At 38.5% G+C, this 23744-nt stretch overlaps 2 protein-coding genes across 6 annotated transcripts in view; both read left to right on the forward strand.

Annotated features, from left to right (window-relative positions):
- Positions 1-1295: 1295 nt before the first annotated feature.
- On the forward strand, positions 1296-17089 carry LOC122651463 (RNA-directed DNA methylation 4-like). 5 transcript variants are annotated; one of them, XM_043844857.1, is made up of 11 exons: positions 1296-1329; positions 1567-1692; positions 1809-1889; positions 2449-2543; positions 2762-2833; positions 5371-5415; positions 8602-8759; positions 8837-8955; positions 16324-16405; positions 16525-16595; positions 16678-17089. In XM_043844857.1, the coding sequence occupies exons 2-11, from the start codon at positions 1578-1580 to the stop codon at positions 16926-16928; spliced, it is 1089 nt and encodes a 362-aa protein (XP_043700792.1). In that variant the 5' UTR covers positions 1296-1329; positions 1567-1577; the 3' UTR covers positions 16929-17089. The 5 variants fall into 5 exon arrangements, with proteins under 5 accessions (XP_043700792.1, XP_043700791.1, XP_043700794.1 ...); XM_043844856.1 differs by having other exon boundaries at positions 1299-1329; positions 5374-5415; positions 8837-8956; positions 16322-16405; XM_043844859.1 differs by having other exon boundaries at positions 1301-1329; positions 2449-2537; positions 5374-5415; positions 8837-8956; positions 16322-16405.
- Positions 17090-18863: 1774 nt separating this feature from the next.
- The window catches only part of LOC122651465 (alpha-ketoglutarate-dependent dioxygenase abh1-like), a 109434-nt gene continuing 104553 nt past the window's right edge, over positions 18864-23744 (forward strand). The window contains exon 1 of the mRNA XM_043844860.1: positions 18864-19030. Coding sequence (XP_043700795.1) covers positions 18992-19030 — 39 coding nt within the window. The 5' untranslated portion in view covers positions 18864-18991. The remainder of the gene's footprint in view (positions 19031-23744) is intronic.

The following is a 23744-nucleotide window of genomic DNA, read 5'->3' on the forward strand; positions in this document are numbered from 1 at the left end:
GGGTTGTTTGGGATTTCAGTTTTCAAATTTTAATGATGGGAGGATTTGTCAGTGTTGTAAGAATAGAAAGACAAGTTAAGGAGAAGGCAGAAATAGGTTAATGCAGAATGTTTCCCCTTCTTTTTTATTTCTCTTATCTTACATGATATCTTTTGTTTGATTCAATAAATTAAGTTATATTATATGATATAGTCCTTGCATTCGTATGTGGGCTGTTAGACTTTTCTGAGTTGCTTCAATGCCATTAAAATTGAGAGTCCAGACTCTAGATTAAGAATACCATGTTATTCTATATTTTTGTTTCTACACTAAGATCCTATTGGGATATCTGAACTTTAATTGATCAAGAAAACATAGATAAATGTTTAGATATTCGAACCACCATCCCCTTTAACTTTGTTTCACTAGATGAATCTGGATTAATTGGATATGGTTTTGCTGACCTGATGTATGTACTGGATATTTATCGATAACATAAGGCATATTTTTCATTGTTAGACATACTTTGGCACTTTATACCGTTTGTCCACACAAACTGCTACTTATTCACAAAGCTCTACTTGATGGGTCTTTAGCTCAAATTGGTAGAGCATTTGGAACATGAGCATGTTCCAAGGGGATGGTGGTTCAAATCCACCAAAGGCCCTTTTTATTCAATTGTTCATACCATTTTAATGGCACTATGACACTAATCCACATAAAAACCCAATTTTAATGGCACCTTTGAAATTTGACATATTTTATAATTATTTTGGTTATGTTAATGAGATATTTTATTTTTATGCTAAGGTTGGTAAGATAAAAGGATTTTACAAGTATTTTTTGGTATAATTTATAAGGAAATTGCATTATTGTAATTAATATCAAATAGGGAAGAACAAGTTTTATCAAACACCATTTTTGTTCTGAACGGCGTTCTTGAGACCGTTACCAAACGGTCATTTTCGGTAGGGGTGTAAATGAATAGCCGAAATCCGTTTCCATATCCGTGTCCGTATCTGTTTAGCACTATCCCAATCCGTCCGAAAGCTAAACGGATGCGGATACGGATAGGCTATAGCTATCTGAAAAGCTGTATTTACATGTAAACAGATAAAATATCCGATCCATATTCGTGTCCGTATCCGTTTAGCACTATCCGAATCCGTCCGATAGCTAATCAGATGCGGATGCGGATGCAGATATAGCATTATCCGAGCCGAATCCGATCCGTTTACAGCCCTAATTTTCAGTCTCAGAATGCCATTCCAGATCAGAAACGTTAAATTCTCCCGCTTAGACAATCTTCTGTTGGAGCGCTCAAATTCTTCCGCTTAGACAATCCTTCTGGTTCAGACCTTCATAGTTCACACCGCAATCTAACTTTAATTTTCTTCTTTGGCACTTGATATTCAACCTTTTGTTGGAGGCAACTATTTCTGGTATTAGTTTCTCTCATATCCCCTTTTCCCCCTCTTTTGTTGATTCTCTCAAAAATTTCCATGAATGAAAGCCTTACTGGCATCTTGATCATTTGATGTCATTACAAAACCCCAACTTAAACCCCAATTTACATTGTTTCTGCAGGGGCGTTCACAATGGCTGATACTGGGGAAAGCTCTTCTTCTCCTTCATCATCGAAGCCCATGAACGGAAAGCCAGTGGTTGTTCGGCTAAAAAGGAAAGCTTCCCAGTCGAGGGTTGACGGGCTCTGTGAGTTTGACTTCTCTAGTTTTCTCACTCCCCCCCACCAGGGGCATTGTTCTCATTTGATGGTATTGAGTATTTTCACTATTTTTGGGTTATCTTTTCTTCCCTCTCTGTTATAGGGCTAGAGATAACTGAGAGGCCAGTCAAACGGCCTTTATTGGATTTTGGGAAGCTATTCATCTCTGGTTCGACTGGGAAAGGTGAGAGGAGGCACTAAGCTTTTTTTTTATTTTTTATTTTTGTACTTTCTTCCTAATCTAGTTGAATTATGCTAGAACTAATGAAATTTACAGAAGCAATAGTTTGTTCCACTTTGTCTTTTCGAATGGGTATATGTAGTATGTTGGTGATTTATTAGGGCTTGTGTTCTTTGACCCCTACTTGATATGGTTTTTCTCTAGACTGTGTTGAAAGCACTAACTGCATATGCAATGTTGCTAAAAATATTTGACATTTCATCTGTTTCATACTGTACTAGGCAAGTTGAAAATGAGTCAGATGATACAATCAGTGTAACTTTGTGCATCCATAATTTAGTTATTGTATTTGAAAAACCGACTTTCCCTGTCATCCATTGTTTCTGTCTCAACTCTCAACGTCTATAGAGATATACTTTTGTTCTTTAATCTATCAAATTTTGCATCTTCTACTTTACGGCCATACGGGTGAACTCTATTTCAAGCTAGCGATATTTATATGTTTATTTGTTTTATAATTTTATTTTCATTTTGCTGATGCAATGTCATAATTTTTGTCTAGATGAATTGAAGACCAAAAAGATTTTTGTACAGCATGTGGAGACAGTTAGCAGTACTGAGGCTGCAGTTGATATTTTGCATTCATTTGTGGTCAGTGTGATGGTCTCTTGATGATTATCTCTTCTATACTTCCCTTATTTATTGATCTACTCATGAGTAGTGACTGCCAAGGACCAACTTAGATTATGTCCACTGAGTTGGTTTTTTGGAAATGAGCTTTGTGCTCGTTACCAAGTTGTCAATTCTTGTTAATCTTCTGGGGATATGTTGAACTTAATTATAAGCTCCCTAACAAGTGACTGTTTTAAACACAGCCTGAATCTTCAGACGCATCTGGATTCAGAACAAAGATTGAGGAGCGAAGACACATCTTCATACAAGAGAATGTAGGTTCATTTTCTCCCTCTAAAGTATATCCTCAGCAGCTGAAGCTAGAGAACCTTTTGCCATTCTCATTGTGGTTTCAAAAGAAACTCCCCCCCCCCCCTCCTGCATATTGTTGAGTCAACCAGATAGATTTGGTCCAAATTAAAATTCCTTGCTTTTTTTCCCCATTTTCAATGAGGGATGCTGATAAAATATATTCTTAGTAGATAGAGTTGTTGAATTGTAACCTGTGAATTTTTAAATTCAGTAGTCTGTTGATGATTCTCTCTAATTCAAGTAAACGATAGGTCAATTAAATTAATTGTGAAATAAGCATTGTGATCTACAATACATCTTACTTTTACTAGTTAAATATCACACATTCAAGCATAAAGAGCAATATAGTCGTTGCCCATTGGTTGGTATAATCTATAGCCGGTATTGCTGGTGTGTATACTTTAAAGGACAAATATCTGTTCACTCACTGACCTTGTGCCTAGGTTGTTGTATTTTCATCCCCCTTTGCGGGGTAACCTTTGTGGAAATCATTAGGGGGAAACTGGACAAGGCTTCCTCAGTTCCATCTCTGGGCTGCTGGGCTTAAAGTCAAATCCAGCCAGAGACAGCCCCATAATGTAATATGGGCTTTTATGGCCTCCATGCTATGGATTAGGGTGCTCGTACTCACCCAATGGTCCAGTGTGGCCCAATCCTGAATAAGTCCATGCATATGCTCACTTTGAAAATTTTAATGTACCCTGAGGGCTAATAGATGATTTTCAAGTAAGTGTTTCCTTTTTAAAGAATTGATCAGATATCAATGATGATTGAGGGAAAAAGAAAAAGGAAACTCTCATATTGATGGATCTAGGAGAACTTATATTCATATAACTGCTAGGAGATCTACTAACACTACAATCAGGTTGCAAAGAATGAAAAGTACACTGTACCATTAAATGATATCAGAGGTGGTAACCCAGGTTCCTTGAAAATCTGTAGGAGCATGGCAACTGGCCACCTAAGTGTCTGCTAGCTCTATGATGGTATGACCCCAGCTAAGAAGGGTCCAAGTCTTCTGATAAACTGATAAAAATAGACCACTTTCCAGATGAGTGATGTTTGTCTCTCTATACTTAAGTGGAAATTGCTTGATGTGAAATTGTTTTAAGTCATTTTATTTGGGACTATTACTGAACTATTCAGTAGTTCTTGTTTAGTGAATGGACGATTTTATTAGCTACAGGAAACTCTCTACCCACGTTTCCCAATTTCTTTTTCTCTTAATAATTGTTGCTTTGCAAAAAGAAAGAAACTGAAATTGAATAAGGTGCAATTGTCATCTTTTGTATTTTGGTAATATCATGGACTTACAATTTGATAGTATCAAATCTATGGGACGGTTTTCCACTTTCAGGATAAGTGGGGAAGAGATGGAAATTTCGTGGAAACTTTAGGCCATGTGAAAAGTCAAAAGAGGCATGGTTGTACAGTCAGGATTTGAAAAAGTTGGGATTGGAAACTAGGTAGTCTAGGTTGCAGGTTGAAGGCTATTGGCATGTTGGTTAAGGTGTTGGGGTCAACTTTTCCATTTTTTGCCAATTTTTATGATTCTTCAGGAGAGTTTGTTCCTGTTGTTCTTATTATTGTATGGTATATTCTTAAACATTCTCTACTGATGTTTTGTGATGCTACTGTGGTGCTGTTTGATAAGCTGTGTTCAAAACTAGCCTACGAAAGAACTAGATTGTGGCTTTATAATGTGGATTTACTAGATGGTCCATGCTACCATATTGACGTCATATTTTTTATGCCTAGCATTGTTCAATCCCTCTGATTGTATATTTTTGGATAAATATATCCACCTTGTTTTAATTTTTTCGGTAGATAATTGTTTGAGCTTAGTTTCCATGCAATCAATCTTCTTCTCCGATTGTGTTTTCCTTTCTAAGTAAGAGAAAGACATCAAATCCATTCCATTGCCATTAGAGGCCAACCCTTGTGCTCTTGTTGCTTGGTGCAAGAGGGTATGAGTAATGATATGTCAGTCCTGAGGGCCGTTAAAAGTAAATTTCAACCAGAGGTTTTGGTGAAACGCTAATAGTTGCATTTCATGAGTTCTTTTTTGTTCAATCATTGTATCGAAAAAGCAATTGGCATACCTGATTGTATTACATTTTAACCAACAAAATGCATGCATGCAAAAGTCCCTTCCAGTTAAAATTGATAAATTGGACTGGGCATTCAGCAACATTTTCCAATGCTTCAAAACTGATGGATCCAAACAAGGTGATGAATTGAACCTTAGCTTACTGAAAACATTTTGTGGAATCACACTTATTTCCATCATATCAATGATTGTCCTTTTTATTTGGATCTGTTCATTGCTTGATCTTAAGGTTACTGGCATGGAGTGTTGAAAATAAAATCTACATGGTTCTCTCTTTAATATTTGGTTTACCTTTTTCAACTGACATTGACATAGGATTTCTATTTTCTTAAAGTCAGGATTTAAATTTTCAGATGTTTCAACTAATACTTTTTTCCCTCCTGATCCTAGAAAAAGCGAGATCAACTGTTATCAAGGGCCAGGCAGAAGCATGAGGTATATTAACTGGTAAATTTAATGCCTACTTATGTTCAGCGTTTTAAGTACTTGTCTCTTTCTAGGCGACATTTTCCATGTTTATTTTGGAGAGGGTTTCTCTTGTGCTAGTTTTGTTACTTTTGTAGCGCATCTGTTTTACTTGTATAGTATCAAACATTATGTTTTATGGTACAATAGATATATTGATATCAATATATCATATTTGAAGGGATTTTTTTTGGGGGGTATTAAAAGGATTCCACTTATTTGGTCCTTAAGGATAGATGGTTTTTATTCCTTGTGAGACATCCTTATCAGCTATTTGAAAACCTTTGAACATACCAGACAATACATACTTTTCCTGTTTGACACTGTGCCTTCCATCTGAATCAAATCACTCCTCCATACTGGAGGATCCCAAGGTCTCCGTTGAACATGGCCATGCCACCTGAAACGACTTTCTCAAAGCTTATCATGTATCGGAGCTACTCCCAACTCAGCTCTAATATGGTCATTCCTTACTTTATCCCTCCTAGTTTTGCCACACATCCATCTCAACATCCTCATCTCCGCTACACTTAATTTATCTTATGACGTTTCTTAACTGCCCAACATTCTGCACCATACATTGTAGCCTATCACATAGCACTCTGGATGCACCTCTCTACTTCATCCATCTTATTTTAATTCTCTGAGCAGCATCATCTTCTATGTCACTTTCTTTACTTATGATTGAGCCTAGATACCAAAATAATCACTTTGTGGGATCTCCCTCTCATCGACATTCACCACCTCATTAACCGTCCCAGTGTAACTAAAGTTATACACCATGTACTCCGTCTTTGTTCTACTTATCGTAAGACCTTTTGATTCCAAGGTTGATCTCCAACTCCAACTTGGTGTTAATCCCTGCTTTTGTTTCATCCACCAAGATAATATCATCAACAAATAGCATACACCAAGGAACCTCATCTTGTATGTCTCTGGTTAAATCATCCATGATAGGTGCAAACTTTTAAGGGCTTAAGGCTGATCCTTCATGTAACCTAGTTGTAATTGGGAATTCACTACTTTGACCCCCCACAGTTCTTATGCTTGTCACCACACCAGCATACATATCTTTAATTATGTTCATATATTTACTTGAAATCATTATATTCAGTATATGCTAGATTAACTCTCTAGGGACTCTGTCGTAGGCTTTTTCTAGGTCAATAAAGACCATATGGAGATCCTTCTTGCCCTCTCTATATCTTTCCATGAGCCTCCTAAGTAAGAAAAAGCTTCCATTGTGGATCTTCCTAGCATAAAACTGAATTGGTTCTCCGGTTGTAATTGTTTCATTTCTAAGGTGGGTTTCAATAACCCTCGCCCATAATTTCATCGAATCACTCATTAGTTTTATGCCTTTGTAGTTATTGCAGCTCTAATATCACCTTTATTTTTGTAAATCAGGACCCCAATACTTCTCCACTCATCTGACATTTCTTGGTGCTCATAATCTTATTGAACAGCTTGGTTAGCCAAGTTAAACCACAACTTCCTAAGCTTTTACACACTTCTATTGGGATCCCATCTGGGCCTGGTGCCTTGCCTACTTTCATCCTTTTAAAGGCTTTTTTCACTTCAGGCACCCTAGTTTTGCGTATATATCTACGACAAATGGTGTCTTGAAATTCTTAATGAGTAATACAATCTTCCAAGGCACTAATATTCAAAATGACTTCATTTAATAGGCTGTAGAAATACTCTATCCATCTCTCCAGAATGTCCTCATCCCTTATTAGCACTCTAGCATTATCACTTTTATTAAAAAAACTATTATTCTTTACTCAAATCATCTCTAGTTGATTGGGGGTGTATTACATAGACAACTACTTTTTAAAATTCCTAATTTGACTTGTAAAGGATTCCTAATCACACTACACATTCAATAAAATGAATAAACTCAAAACAGAACTCTATCAAACCATTAAGTATTTTTTTAATCTAACTACACTTGACTACTAATCCAATGTACTAACTTTATCCCCACTTTATGAGCTTATAAATTAGGCTCATTTCAATGAAACCTGACAAAAATAAAAGGCCTAACCTATAATGTAACTACCCAAAGGTCAATTTCATTCTATTGGATTGCCACCAACCCCTTATGGGCCTCCCAAGCTTGCGCATAGGCCTCCATACGGGATTAATGTCGAATGCAACTGCATCAATTCCTCCCGGTGTTGAGAAAAACTTGCCTTGAGTTTTTAAGAAGGGCAGAATAGAAGAACTCAGGTGAATGTCTCATGCTTCGCACCAGTATTATGAATCAAGTTCAGAAGATTAATTGTTGATGGCATATCCTCGTCTTGAAATATATGGGGAATAACCACCTCAATATGTAGAACATTCATCGTCATAGTAGAGTCTGTTGCTTCACCCATATTGACCATCTTGTTCCCCTTTACCATTACTTATTGTCCCACATCAGAACCAACTGATGGTATATGAAAATCAGATTATGCATCTCAGATGCAAGCAGGCCCCATGGTCAAATCTATGTTCAGATCTGAGATAAAGGAAGGGACTCCGGTGTTAAGGTAAAAAAATCAGATCGATAGAAGGGGAGGAAAAAGAGTTGAGATCGATCTGCTTGGGATGAAGAAGAGGAGAAGAAATCAGGTCTGGGATACCAATACTATATGCATTGCTCAACAGTACCAAAACTCTTAAAAAAACTCATTCTCAAATCATCTCTAATTGATGGGGGTGTATTATATATATAATGTTCTAAATTCCTCAATTAACTCGTAAAAGGACTCCTAATCACACCCACACTTAATTAAGTAAATAAACTCAAAACAAACTCTATCTAGCCATCAAGTATTTTAATCTAACTCAAACACTTTAACTATAATCCTGTGTAATAACTTTATAATTTATAATTTAGGCCCATTACAATGAAACAAAAAATAAATAATAAAAAGGCAAACTATAATGTGACTACTCAAAGGTCAATTTCAGCCCATTGGACTGCCACTAGCACCTTATGGGCCTCCCAATCTTGTGCATACTGGTTTTCTTGCTCTGGTTTTGTAACAATTCAAAATGCCTAGTATTTTCCTTTTCTTAATTTCTTTCTTGCTCAAGGATATGGACAGTTGCTAAATTAATTTTAATTGAATGCTTTCAGTATTTCAAATCTTTTGTTCTTGTCAGGTTCTTGCAAAAAATGCTCGCTTTGAACAAATATGGAAGAGCCGGAAAGAAAACAAAGAGACCGTACTTGATGATTCACTACGAGAAATATGTCATCTCTATGATGTTGTTCGTGTTGAGGCAGAGGAAGAACCATCCATTGAGGCAGAAGAACGGGTGTAAGTTGAGCTAGTTTGTATTATTTCTGTATACACTATTCTATTTGTTGCAATGATTTATTTCCTGTTTGATGCAGGGATACCACTTTGGAGGATAACATAATTTTGTGTAATTATTTGCCTCTAATAAGAGAGTTCCTTCCTAATGCTATAGCAGAAATCGAATCTGATATTCAAGCTTACATGTCCAAACAAGGTACTTGTCCTGTTATTTCTACCTCTAAGGATAAGATTTTAACTTTGTATATGTTTGTCTTAGCATACCTTTTCAAGCAATTGGTGTTGAACTGCCCCAAAAGGTTATAGGGATGACCATGTGAGTAAATCTTCAGAAGTGTCTATATATCAACTAATATGTTATGTAGGACAATGGATGATAAACCCTGATACAAGCAGGGATCCAAAGACCGTCAAAAAGCCTGTAGGTGATGGGCCCAATTAACAGAAGACTCAGGCTTCCTAGGGAATCTGATTGGACCAAATTGTAGTTCTGGTCAGATTTCAGATAACAGAACTGAGTATGAATGTCTGTGATTGAAATATGTAGCAGCAACCCAGAAGGTTAAAGAAGAAACAGAAACATAAATAGAGAAGAAAAGGGGAAGATGCCAATGGAAAAGAAAGTGGGAACAAAGGATTCGATGGAAGAAAAGAAGGGAAGAAACAGAAGGAACAGAAAATAGATCTAAGGAAGGAATAGTACCAGCAGACATTGGTTTGAAGTAGATCAAACGGCTGGATTTGTCTGCAGCATGTTAATTTCTATTTCTGGGATCTACTTTCTGTTTTCAAGACCTGTTCATTTCTCTGTATCAGACCATCAGAATCATTTGAGATTTGGAAATCCAACACCCCTCCACCAGGACCAAAACATGATGGGAGTTTGAGGCCCATCAGGTGGCTATAGATGCTGATCTGGAGTTCTTTAAGTTCTTGAGTTTTACTCTCAGGTTTATGCTCTGCGATAGGCCCTCTTGGGCTGCTGTTGGTATACTCTTTGACTGAGTTTTTTATGTAATATTGTCTCATATTATTTAGGGGTTGAGGGGTATTTTATCTTATTGTTAGTTAGTAGTTTATATACTGTTATTAAAGTTTGAAGTCGGTGTTGGGAAGAGGAACGAAGAGGGTACCTTAATCCTAGACTTTGCGGTAGCTTATGATCTTTCCATTGTGAACACTCTCTTTGAAAAAAGAGAGGAGCACTTAGTTACCTATGAAAGTGGGAATCATACCAGCCAAATGGACTTCTTCCTAACAAGAAGGGCAGACAGATTGGTGGGTAAGAACAATAAGGTTTTCCTTGGGGAGAGCCTCTAACCACCCAACATAGACTGGTGGCCCTGGATATGTGCCTCAGTGCACAAACGTGTAGGAGGAGGGAGCCTAAGTACCCTAAGATAAGGTGGTGGAGATTAAAAGGAGAGTCCCTAAGGACTTTACTGATAATGTGATCAAACAAGTAAAGTGGGACTTTGAAGGAGACACCAATGCAATGTGGAATGAGATGATGACTTGTATTAAGAGGGTCGTCAAAGATGTGTTAAGGGAAGCGAAGGGTATTCATCAGGCCCCTCGAGAGACTTGGTGGTGGAACGATGAGGTTCAAGCAGCCATTAAGACCAAAAAAGATTGTTTTAAGACATGGCAAAGGACTAAAGAAATAGAGGATAAAAAATGGTATAATGATGCCAGAAACGAAGCTAGAAAGATTGTGGGTAGGGCTTGGGCGAAGAAATATGATGATCTCTATATTAACCTAAACACAAAAAGGGGAAAAAGCTATATATAAGATAGCTAAGATGAGAGAAAGGAAGAATAGAGATTTCGATTAGGTGAGGTGTATCAAGGGTGATGATGAAAGAGTGTTCGTAAGAGATGGGATGAGTATGTTTGTGATCTACTAAATGGAGATAGATTGAGGAGAAATGGCCCAGAGGAGTACATTTTTCAACAAGACACCACACGTCATAGATATGTACGAAAGGTTAGTGTGGCTGAAGTTAAAGAAGCCTTAAGAAAGATGAAAGCATGGAAGGCACCAGACCCAGATGAGATTCCAATATAAGTGTGGAAAACCCTAGGAGGTTGTGGGGTATATTGGTTAACCAACATGTTTAACATGATTATGAACACAAAGAAGATGCCAGATGAAGGGAGGAGAAGCATTGTAGTCCTGATCTACAAAAATAAAGGTGATATCCAAAGCTGCAGTAACTATAGATCATAAAGCTATAATTATTGAAGTAACTTTGGGAGAGTGTTATTGAAGCCCGTTTGAGAATAGACTCATATATTGGTGAACCAATTCGGCTTTATGGCAGGTAGATCCACTACATAAGCTGTCTACTTATTTAGGAGGCTCATGGAAAGATATAGAGAGAGCAAGAAGGATCTCCATATGGTCTTTATTGACCTGGAAAAAGCCTATGACCGAGTCCCTAGAGACTTAATCCGGCATGTTATAGTGAAGAGAGGGGTATCGAGTAAATATGTGGATGTAATTAAAGATATGTATGAGGGCGTGGTAACTTTTGTGAGATCTGTGGGAGGTGAGGGCAATGAATTCCCAATTACGATTGGGTTACATCAGAGATCAACTTTAAGCCCTTTTCTATTTGTGCTTATCATGGATGATCTAACCAATTGCATTCAAGATGAGGTGCCGTGGTGTATACTCTTCGCCGATGATATCGTTTTTGTGGATGAGACAAAAGCATGGATTAACACTAAGTTAGAGCTATGGAGATCAACCTTGGAAACAAGAGGCTTTAAGTTAGTAGAACAAAGGCAGGGTATTTGATGTGTAATTTTAGTCATACTATAATGGATACAGACATGGTGCGAATTGAAGAAAGAGAGATACCACAAAGTGACTATTTTAGATATTTGGGGTCAATCATAAATAAAGAAGGTGACATCGAGGATGATGTGTCACTGAGAATTAAAGTGGGATGGATGAAATGGAGAGGTGCGCCCAGAGTATTGTACGACCGGCTATGATGTATGGGGCAGAATGTTGGGCATTTAAGAAGTGTCATATTGAGAAGCTATGTGTGTCAGAGATGAGGATGTTAAGATGGATGTGCGAAAAAATTAGGAAGGATAAAATAAGGAATGAACATATTAGAGCTGACTTTGGAAGTTGCCCCAATCAATGACAAGCTCCAAGAGAGTCGTTTGAGGTGGTATGGGCATGTTCAACAGAGGCCTAGGGACGCCCTAGTAAGGAGAAGTGATATAATCCCAATTAAAGGAACTAAAAGAGCTAGGGGCAGGCCTAAAATTACCAAAGGAGAAGTTGTGAGGAAAGACATGCATAGTCTAGGTCTTGTCCAAATATGACCTCGGATAGAGCTTACTGGAGGGCAAGGATCCGTGTAGCAGACTCCATTTAGCTGAGCTTCTCCTGACTTGTTGGGCTGTGCCTCTTTCCTCTTACTTTCTTCTTTCATCTCGCATTTTTCTTATTATTTTCCATCTTTTATTTGTCATTTTCCATTTTTTCATTTCTCATCTAATTTCCCATCCCTCTTTTCCCATCTCTTCATTCGCCTTTTTTGCAGACCTCAGTTTTTCCTACCTTGTTTGTTTTTTTGTATCGATGTAGCCCACCCCATTTAGTTGGGATAAGTCTGAGTTTTTTGTTGTTGTTGTTGTTGTTGTTGTTGTTGTTGTTGAAGTCGGTGTTTGTTTTGGGGCACAATTGTGATCCTATCTGGGGATAGGGTAGTTCATACCTAGCCTTACATTAGTAGAACTCTTAAAATCTGACTCCTATTGTGACTGGAACTTGTTTAATCCTAATACAACTTGAACCACCGCTGACCAATAATAGATTGGAAAGAACATTATTCGATTCCTCAAGTCACAAGGAAAATTACTACTATAAAATACTAATAAATGGAATAAAAAAACCCTTCCAAACTCCTAATGCTACTTGGAAAAGACTTAAAATCCAAAAATAGAATTTGTGTACCCCCTTGGACTAAATGTTGGGGTTTATAATTGAGCCCACTACGATAAATAAAAAAAAAAAAACATTTGAAAAAGGCCAGCCCCATAACCATAAAACGTCAAAACCTTCAGTGTGCTTAATGTGAGATTGCATTTGACGTGTTAGGGGGTGGGGCTTGAATTTGGAATTTACAGCTGAGAGTGGTGTGTAAGGTGAGAAGAGAAATTAAAGAAAAGATAAGTAGAATGAAGCTCAAGAAAACAAAGTCTTAGGAGAGGACCACCATGGTGAATGCTCAAGAAGAGTTCCCCCCCCCCCCCCCACAAGAACTGAAGGGCCCGGTATAGGCTTAATTTCTTTGACAGAAATCAGTTCTTGATCTATGGGGCTCTGTCTGGTTGGATCTTAGATGGATGATGAGAGGAACTGTGAGTAAGTGCAACAAGTATTTTGCATTTTCCTTATTTTTCGCGCTTGATTGAAGGGAACTTTTCCTTCACTTTCCAAATTGTGAACATTTTTTTTTTTTATTACTTATCCATTTTCATTTTCCTTACATAATCAATGGGAAATCCCTCATTTTTTCATAAAACAAAACACCTTTTAGAACTGAAGGGTCTGGTAGGTATAAGATTCATTTCTTTCTCCTCATCTTTTCTCAATTTCCTTTGCCTTCCCATCATAGTTATCATGGCGTCGCCATGGCGTCCAAATTCCTTGGTTGCCGTGGACGCCTTGGGCGCCATGGCGGTGTCGCCTTGTTTTTTTACCCTCTAAAACACCATGGTCGCCTTCCCGCCTTGATAACTATGCTTCCCATCCAACCAAATGGAGCCTTAGAGCAATAGGGCCCACAAGAGAAGGTATTTTATATTTTAGTTCTTCAATCAATCAAGAAACTCATAAACATAATAATTACTGAATTATTGAAAGAAAACATTAATCTGATCAAGAGACTGATAGAAATGGTATAGAATAGATTGAGACTCAAAAGAGTGGTTCTCAGATTCATGGACCAAGAAAAGGATCTATTAACAGCAAAGATTTAGTATATGAACTATTAACCAAGAATTGTATATAAAGATTCGGGTATCTGATCATAAAATAGAATCTAATCATGAACTGGAATGCTGTGAATTAACACACCTAGGGCTGAAAGCCTGTGAACAAATCCAATGCCCCATCCATTGTTCTTTTCACCATGATCGGCAACCTTTTCTCACCGAAAATCTTTGTGACGAAAACTAAATGTCAATCCGCTGGTCCTCTGTTCACTATTTCATGTCCAATCAAAAGTCCTTCCTCTTCTATAATATCATCCAAAGCTTCTAGTGGATACTCCAATGAAAGCTTGTGAACAAATCCAAGGCGCCATCCGTTGATCTTTTTTTTTCCTCACTCAAGTTCAAGCCAATATCTGTGTTCTAAGATGAGAACATCAAGATCGGCTCCTGTATCCAATCGTATTACAGAGAGTGCAACTTAAGAAAACTCAAATAGAAGAACACTAAAAGAAAAGAAAAGCAAATTAAAGGTCTCACAGTGGGAGAAAACCCACCAGGAAGACAAAACAGTCGGTCTGAGGAAGAAAGCTCTCAGATGGAAAAGGGGTGCACACTCGAGTAGATAACCCTTGATCTTGATATTTCTGCAGCCAATTTATGTCCTAGTTGTGCACTTTTGTCAAGTCATCCCTTTACTCCATAAATTATGAGTTAACTGTTTGCTTAGCAGGCCTGGGTGTCTTGGTGCAGAGATTCTAGATGCACCTCCGAATTACGATGATCTCCCTTCCATGGGTCTTCCTGTCAGTGTTACATTTCTTGTTTTTATTTGTTGCCAAGTAGTTATTGGTGAATATTTGTTGCCAAGTATACAGCTGGTTTTCCAAGGGGATAGTTCAGTTGGCAAAGACCAAAACGTCACAATTAAGAAGTCATTTATTCAAGTCTCCTTGGGACCTAACTTTCAAAAAAAAAAGAGTAGTATTCAGTTGGCATTCCATTAGATCAGAATTTTTATTAATATGTTAAAATAATTATGTTATTGACAAAATAATTGTTAGGTGAAAACCTTACCTAATAGCCCTGTCATGGAAACCTTCTCATGACAGTCAACTTTTTGGGCCACATGGAGGTTGTTCTTGGGGGTTGGATGGCTTTCAGACTTTCACACCTTGTGGATTTGCCATATGTCAAATTTGGGGTTTCTTCTCATGATGGTCCACTACTTTTGGGACATGTGGAGGTTGGATCTTAGGGAGTGGAGCGTGTGGATGGCTTTCTACCTGTGTATTAGCTACATGTCAAATTTGGGGTCCCTTTTCCACATATCTAATTTTTCTATGGTTGAGCCAAAATTTCCTAAGTTGAATTTTCAACCAGTTTTTGGAGCTTTATCTGGCTTCTCATCTTGTGTTGCTTATGGTGTTGCTTTGTGGCAGCCGTCGTTTTTCTTTGTTGTTTCTTTAGTTTTCTATGTTGTCTCCTATGATTTTTTTTTCTTAAATAAAATGGTTTCTTATCAGCCAACCTATTGTTTATTTTTGTATCTCCACATGGAAATTTGGTTTGTACCAAGCTTACCAGGCTGATAGATGGTACTGTGGGTAACTGGTCCATGAAATTTGAGCACCAATGAATTGCCACGAGGCGGAAACTTGTCTTGAGGAGCTTCTCATGATGTTCCATCCAAGAGGGCTTTGCTCTAAATGTTGTGAGGGAGAAATCAACTACTATATTATTTTGGATCATCACACTATTATATTATTGTAGTTGTAGTGCTTTTACTTATTAATGGATGCTAGTTTATGGATCTCCTTTTTATCTGTGCCTTTCCAATATGTCCATCAAATAAGTAATTGAAAGCCTTGTACTGACTCTCTATTTTTATCTAGGATCATCTTGTGCTTTTTTTCTTTTTTTTTTTTGACTCTGTGGACCTACTTTCTATCTCCCCTCCCCCTTCACCATGATGGAAAGTTGTCATGAATCTTAATCTATATTTCGTCATGGTTCAAGAATGTAGACATCACCCGTAAGACGTGGAATAATTCTCCATCACCTGTAAGGTGCAATAGTGGAATTTTTCTCAAATTGCCCATCATTTCCTGTTGTGTGCTCATCAACAGGCATATTAGATGGATGGACAGATTCGAAATGTTGTACCTATGATTACATTGGGGTCCTGTTGCATAGTCTGTTTTTTGTCAGACCTATCTTTATGATTCCGCTTGATTTATAAAAATGTTGCTCTTAAGACTTTAAGAGGGTGGGCCTTGGTGCAACGGTAAGTTTGCTCCATTGTGACCAAGTGGTCATAGGTTTGAGTCTGGAAACAGCCTCTCTGTGAAAACAGGGGTAAGGCTGCGTACGTTATGACCCTCTCTAGACCCCGCAGTGGTGGGAGCCTCGTGCACTGGGTACGCTCTTTTTTTATTTTCTTTGTTGCTCAAGACTTTAATATGGTGAACTGGTGATGTATAATCTCTCTTTCGACATGGCAGCTTGGAGGACTATGGACCTATCCCCTTCCCCCTGCTTTCTTCAATTATTAGATTCCCCGACTTTCGATGCTTTCAGTGAATCCTCTTTATATGTTTTGCAGCATCAACAGATAGCTACGTATATGACTTGTACACTGTGAACGATAATCTGGATGCAACTGATGTCTCAGATGCATATCCTCTGTAAGAGATTTTCAAATTGTTGTTCCACTCCCCACCCCCCCCCCCCCCCAAAAAAAAAATTCTTTTTCTTTTCACTTGTCATTATATCTTCTCAAAATGAATCCTTGCTGTTGGTCCAGGGTTCAAGTTGATGAGGAGGATTTCTACGATGGCCAAAGTCATTCTGAGTATGAAAGTGATGATTCAAATGGTACACTTCATTTGTTTGATTTCTTATTCTAAATACAGCCAAGATGCTCTCTCTTGATTTTCAAATCTGCTTTGAAATTCAGCTGAAGATAATCCATTGAATGATTATCCCGATGAGGAGACATCTGAAGAGGATGAAGTCCATTCCCATAGTGAAGCGGAAGAAGGTGAAAGCAGTGTCTCGGGTAATCAATCTGAGCATCAGTCGGAAGATTCAGGTGCATTATATGAGGAAGAAGTTCTTGTTGATGATGAGCTTGGTGTTATCGTCAGTTATGAAGAAGATGATGATGATGAATATGATGATGAAGACTGGAGGTCAGAGTATCGTTGAGGTTCATCTCTAGGGGGATCCATACTTTCACGTGGTCAAGAATATCCTCAGTTCATGTGTGAACATTGTTCATCCTTTGGATGTTACATCCCTGATGGATGTATGTTTTGTTGTCTTGAGCAAACAGTTGAATGTAGTGCCAATGGTATATTATGGTAAAGGAATACAGAACACCCTCTACAAAACCTTTTATCTTCGGCCATGCTTGTTCCTAACCATAATAACTTTTGTCCTTGAATTTTTGGTCCAGTTGTTGTTTCCTTCATGCTACATTTGATTATTCAGAACAGTGGGTGTCATATGTTTGGATATAAAGTGCTTGTGATATAGTGTAAATATTAATTCGTAAAAAATACTAACAGCGTAGCTGAAAATGATGGCACTTAGACACTACTTGAGCAGTGAAGTAATACTTTTAAAAAAAAAAAAAAAATCTAAGTAATATTGTTGAAAATTTTGGTTAACATCTTTAGCAAGCTTTGGACTTCTAACACAGTTACTGACAGTTGGTAAAATTTCATTTTGTTCTTGTTTCAATCTTAGAACACTTCACATCCAATAGGATGCAGTGGTAAAGTTTTCTGGTAGAAGAATTCAGAAAGCCGAACTCTATGTCCAGTGTTCAACTTTTTGTTACAGGAAGTTACTCTAGGTGCTGACAGCGGGGGTGGTGCAACTAAAAAAGGGGCAGTGTTGGTGGCGAGTTGAAGATTGGCAGAGAGGGGCTTAGATTCTCTGTACGCAGAGATGACTCTCACCATTTTCCGTTTCTAATGGCTCTGGTGCAACGGTAAAGGTTGCTCCATTGTAACCAAGTGATCACGGGTTCAAGTCTGAAAACAGCTTCTCTGCGACCCTCTCCATACCCTGCAGTGGCGGTAGCCTTGTACCCTTTTTTTTTTATGGCTCTGATAACCTGTTAGAAAATAAATATTTGCATATTTCATTCATTATAGAGTTTGGTATGTATACAAGTATTTTGAGTGCTTTACATGGTAGGTACAGACCACAACAACTAATGGTAGTATATTACAGATCACTATGCATTAATATAAGCCAAATGCATCCTTTAATCGAACTGGCTGAAGGTATCGCTAGTCAAGATTGTTTCTGTTCTTTGTGATTTTCATTCATTGACAAGGTTCAGGCAACAGAGTTTCTTGAAAACACCAGTCATACTCACCTAATGTATTAATTATGTTTTACATTCAGAAGTTACTAAGTTAAAAAGATGGGATAAAGTCATAAAGTTCTCTACATTGGGGGTGTAGGGCGTCTGAACACATGGGGTAGAGACGAAATGATCGATCCGTCCCCCTTGAATGACCTAGACCCCATCCCTGTCCCACCTCATGTGTCTGGGCATAGATACACTCCTAGACAGAGAACATGCGTGACTAAGACCCCATGTGACTAAGATAAACTAAAAAAACAACCTAAAATACCCCCAACATCCTCTCTGTCTCTCATGCTTCTTCTCTGGGTAAGGAACATCGCCCCAACCACTCCCTCCTCCCTCCTCCCTCCTCCCTCCTAACTCCCCACTCCCAACCTGTCCCTACAAACCCACCCTGCACCGTCATTGATGCCATTTTTGAAATGTACAGTCCCTTCGTTCACCTCTCTTAAACCCCTTCAAAGCCAAGACCAGAAACTGATAAACAAGAGACCTCAAATCTGGCAAATCCATTCCATCCATTCCGGTTGGAAAAACTCTGTTGCCAGGCTCAGGCTCAGGCTCAGGCTCAGCACAGTCAACACCAGTCATACTCACCTAATGTAGCTTCTGCCAACCAGCGTGATAGGTTTTCTATTAGCAAGGACATACCTTCCCCGGCTGGAAAAACTAGTCATGAGAAGATATCCTCTGAGAAGGAAGCAGCAGATCACCTTGGAACAGAACATTCTGAGCAGTTACCCATGGCTGTTCCTTTTGATATATCCCAAAGTAAAAGTGGGTCTCCATTAGCACTCAAACCTTCTTTATTTGCAAAAAACAAAGAAAAAAAAAGAAAGAACATGAGTGCTTCAAGAGTAGTGAAAAACTTATCCTGAGGCAAGGAATGGTGCTTCTAAAAAAATACATCAGTCACAGTAATCAGGTACTATCTCCTTCAATTCTTCTGAGCTTTAGTACTTTTTTTTTCTTTCTTCTTTGCAAATATTGGTGCTGCTGCTTTCCATATTATTCCAGAAATGTCACGGTTATTAGATACATTAATAGGGAAGAATTAAGAAGGGAACCATTAACTTACTGCGGACTCCATTAGGTGACTCACCGTTGAATTATTTCAGCCTCATTTGCATGAAAATTAATTTTTACCAGATAGTATCACTATCTGATTTACTGCATCCTCTGGATGGTCATAAATATATGGTGCAAAATGTTATGATGTAGGTTGTGTATTTTTCTTGTCTGTTGAATCATTCAGTTAGTACCCCCCCCCCCCCCCCCCCAAAAAAAAAAAAGTACACACACTTTTACACTTCCATCCAGTTGGTTACTTGTGGAAACATTTGGTTGAAGAAGCAATTCGAGATTCCCATGCCTTCATAAAGCAAGATCCGAAACTTCGCAATGTAGAAGAGGTACTTCCTGGGATGTCACCAGACATCTGCATTGTTAATTTCTACACTGAGAGTGGGAGACTTGGTCTCCATCAGGTGTGTAATTTACTTTCTGCATGCTTAATAGTACCCTGCTTTGTAAGATTTCTTGTAGTGACATTTTCATTGAAAAGAATAACATAGCTTCAAGCATTCGAGATGACAAAATAGTCAGTGTATGTGTGTAAATGTAAGTGTAAGTGTAATAGGCATGCGGAGCGGAACTCATGAAAATGATTTGGGGAATAATGAATTGTGTCTCAAGAGAGCACAGCCATGTTCTATTTATAATAGAAGGAAAAGGAACATATTACAAGTATACCCTTAATACAACGTACACTTACAAGCATACCTGAAATACCCTTAAACCCAAATTACTACATGATAACTTTGGGAATTGTGACTTGTGTCAATGAGACACAATCACATGTCTATTTATAATAAATGCAAGGAGAGTACAAGGACAGAAATGCCCCTAGGGCAACACAACATAAAACACCGAAGATAATTCTACCCTTTAATCCATATTACAACAATCCCCCTTAGGTTGGAGGATGGATATCACACATTCCCAACTTGCATACTAGAGGAAAAAAAACTTTACTATTCAATCCCTTAGTGAAGATATCGGGCAACTGGTCATCAGACTTGACAAAGGGAATACAGATCAATCCTTGCTCGAGTTTCTCTTTGATGAAGTGACGATCTATCTCCACTTGATTGGTGCGATCATGCTGGACAGGGTTATGGGCAATACTAATAGCAGACTTGTTGTCACAATACAATATCATGGGCAGTGAAGTAGGAAGTGCCAAATCGTTCAATAGTCCCTAAATCCACATCAACTCACATATGCCATAAGACATGGCACGAAATTCAGCCTCAACACTAGAACAGGCAACACCAGTCTGTTTCTTACTTCGCCAGGTCACCAAATTACCTCCAACAAGAGTATAGTAGCCAGAAATGGACTGGCGATCATCAGGAAAACTAGCCTAATCAAAGTCTAGCTTCCACCCGCAAATGATCATTAGGAGAAAATAAAATTCCCTTGCCTGGAGCAGCCTTTAAATACCTAAGGATACGGATCACAGCATCCCAATGAGTGGAATAAGGATCATGCATGTATTGGCTCACCATGCTGACAACAAAGGCAATATCCGACCTGGTATGGGAAAGGTAAATGATGTAGATCACAAGTCCATATGTACCTGCAGGAACAAGCCCCAAAACCAGCCCAGCAAGGTTGTGGATTTGATTGCAGTGAGAAGCAGCCTGGTTTGATGATGTGGCAAGTTTTCGTTGGTTCGATGGAACATCACCTATGGCAGCCCCAGCCCAGAGAGAAGCATGAAGAAGAAGAAAAGAGACCAAGACAATTTTTTTTTTAAAAGCTACTGTTCACGTGAACAGTGATTTGGGGGCTGATATGGACAGCTGGTGTGAAGATCTGATTTTATTTTGTTACTATTCTCTTAGTAGTACCTAGTTACAAAATCTAGTTGATGCAGATTCATTATCAAATAGGGCTTGTTTCATTGGGAATAAGTCTAGGGTTGGGTTACATACATGTTGGGCCTTTGATCCCATGGCTTTCTAATGTAATAGGCTACTTTTATGGGCCTAAAATATGGGTATATAGGTTGCATACGGGATTAGCCCAATATTTGGTTTATTTTTGTGTTTTTAATTGAACCGGTTTAAATTGGTTGCATCCAATTGGTTCAATTGGTCTAATTTAAGTGAAGTGATCTTATTGGCTAAGAGGTTCTTATATCCTATTGGCTAGTAGGGAATCTTCTTTTATTTTAAGTAGTTTAAGTTGTATTTAAGTCATTAGGGTCAATTGAGTTTTTTATGCTTTTTGTATTGTTTTAAATCACTTAATTGTACTTCTCCACGGTTTTGGATGGAGATTAGAGTTGTATTAGTCCTAGGAATTAGGCCTTTGGCCTTTTATTTAATAAGAGATCGTGGGAGAGGCTCCCCCACCTATTATGCTTTAAAAAAAATCATTTCTTTATGCTGCTGCCATGAATGCTGCTGCTTGCTCTTTGAGAGTGTTCCTTGTGGGTAATATCAAGGAGCCCTTGTGAGTCATATCAAGGGTGAGGGCTGGTGGACTCCGGTGACTCCTTGCATCTTGTAGATCGGGAGGTCCTTTTCTTCAATCAAGCTTCTTCAAGCTACTGTTGTTGCAGATCTGCAAATCCAGTAAGTGTTTACAGTTTCTGCAAGTTATCCTTCGCTTCTTCTTCCCCCCATCTAACCTAATCGATCCCATAAACCCTAGCTTCTTCTATAATCAGTCCAGCCCTATTCCCTCCACTGTTTGCTTTCAAATTTTAATCACAGCATCATTGAGTCAACCCTTCCACTCGACTGTAGTCTCAAACCCATCTCCTCAATCAAAACCCTAATCCCCTTCCTTCTCCATTAAAACCTAAACCCCTAAAAATCACCCAAACCAATCCAACCATCTAAATCTGCCCATTGTACAACCGAAATACCCCTACACTGCCCTTAACACTCGACCTTAAGCTCCAGCCCTAATTCCAGCTCTAAACCCTAAATCTCATCTCCCCCTTCATTCCCAAAACCCGAAACCCTAAACCTAAAATTTTTTAAATTTAAAAACTTATTCAAACCTAACCAAACCTAGTTCATTAAGACCTTTAAAACCTGCATATTAAAACCCTATAAACCCCATTACCATTAGTTAACCCTAACCCTAATTAGCCTAAGCTGTCCCAATCGGCCAGCCTTGTTAGGTGAACCCATTCCCCTGGCTCCTAGTGGGATTACTCCTACCTAGGACTACATCACTATTAGTTTCTATTTTTGTTTCCTTGCTTGTTTAGAAGGCTGGATCAATAAATCCTTAGTAGTTTCTATTTTTCATTAGTTGCTATTTTCCTAGGTTTTCGGAAGTTTCTATTTTATACCCTCTATTTTGTGAGCTTGCCTAAGCTATTAATAGGCCCCCTATTATAAGAAAGAATCAGATTTGGAGAAAAGAATTTTCAGGCCTTGTTGCCATCGGTTATGGGAGAAATTCCATGTTTCAACAGCTGGGATAGCTATGGGTGAGAGACCCAGGCTGAGAGAGCCATTCCCCTACCCCCTTCTCTTCTTTATCTTCTTCTTATTCTTCTTCATATGTAACAGAAAAGTACCAATAAAAAAAAGAGTTGCAGTTTTTATTTTTGTTCTTTTAATTGTATCGATCCTGCTGCAATCGATCTCCCGCTGGTTTCCCTGGTTTGAGGTCAATTTTGCATTAGTAAATCAGCTCCCAACCAATCTCTGATATCTCCCTTTGTCTACAGGGTCACCTGTTTTACTAGAGATGCGAACATTAGCTTCAAGAGGGGTATCAGCTGGCTTGCACCCTAGCATTCCAATCTCTGATAGTAAGTCCAGGGTGTATTTCTGCTGAGAGAGAAATACCCCGTTGGTAGAACGGGCAACCTCAATGTGACTGCGTTGGCGGTAACGAGACCTTGCTAGCACACCAAGCGACGACCGTCACATTTGTAAAAAAAATAATACATATATATATATATATATACATATAATTTATTTTAAAGATGTATGACCAGTGGGCGAGCCTTAACACAACGGTTAAGTAGCATTGCAACCTGTTGGTTGCAAGTTTGAAACTTTGAAACAGCCTCTCCTGCGAAGTAGGGGGGTAAGGCTGCCTACATTTGCCCCTCCCAGACCTTGCAGTAGCAAGAGCCTCGTGTACTGGGATGCTCGTTTTTTAAAAGATGTATTACCACCTCAATTGAACTATCCTCATTGTTACCTTTTGGCTCCAAGGTTATCAAAGTTTTGAATTGTTGCTTTGGCCTTTGGACCTCTAGAGACAAAGCATTGACACCTAGGCATACTTCGTTGAAAACAAGAAATATGATACCATATTATAACAATAAAAAGGACTAGAGTATGCAATTGGATATATGATATAAGAAGTTAAGTACTTTACTACCGAAAAAGGGGGTGGGGGGGAAAAAGAAGCAATATAACTTACTGGAGTAGAAAACGAGAAAAGAAAAACTGAAAAAGTGAACAATAAGAACTTGTTTTCTCTTTTGTTGTTGGGAATGATGCAATCCTAGGTCACAAACCCTGCTTTGGGATCACTATAGGCCCACAAGCATAGTTGTCACGGTGTCTAGGCAATCCTAGGCATTGAAGGAAGGA

This window comes from Telopea speciosissima, chromosome 2, assembly GCF_018873765.1.
Source record: "Telopea speciosissima isolate NSW1024214 ecotype Mountain lineage chromosome 2, Tspe_v1, whole genome shotgun sequence".
Lineage (NCBI taxonomy): Eukaryota > Viridiplantae > Streptophyta > Magnoliopsida > Proteales > Proteaceae > Telopea > Telopea speciosissima.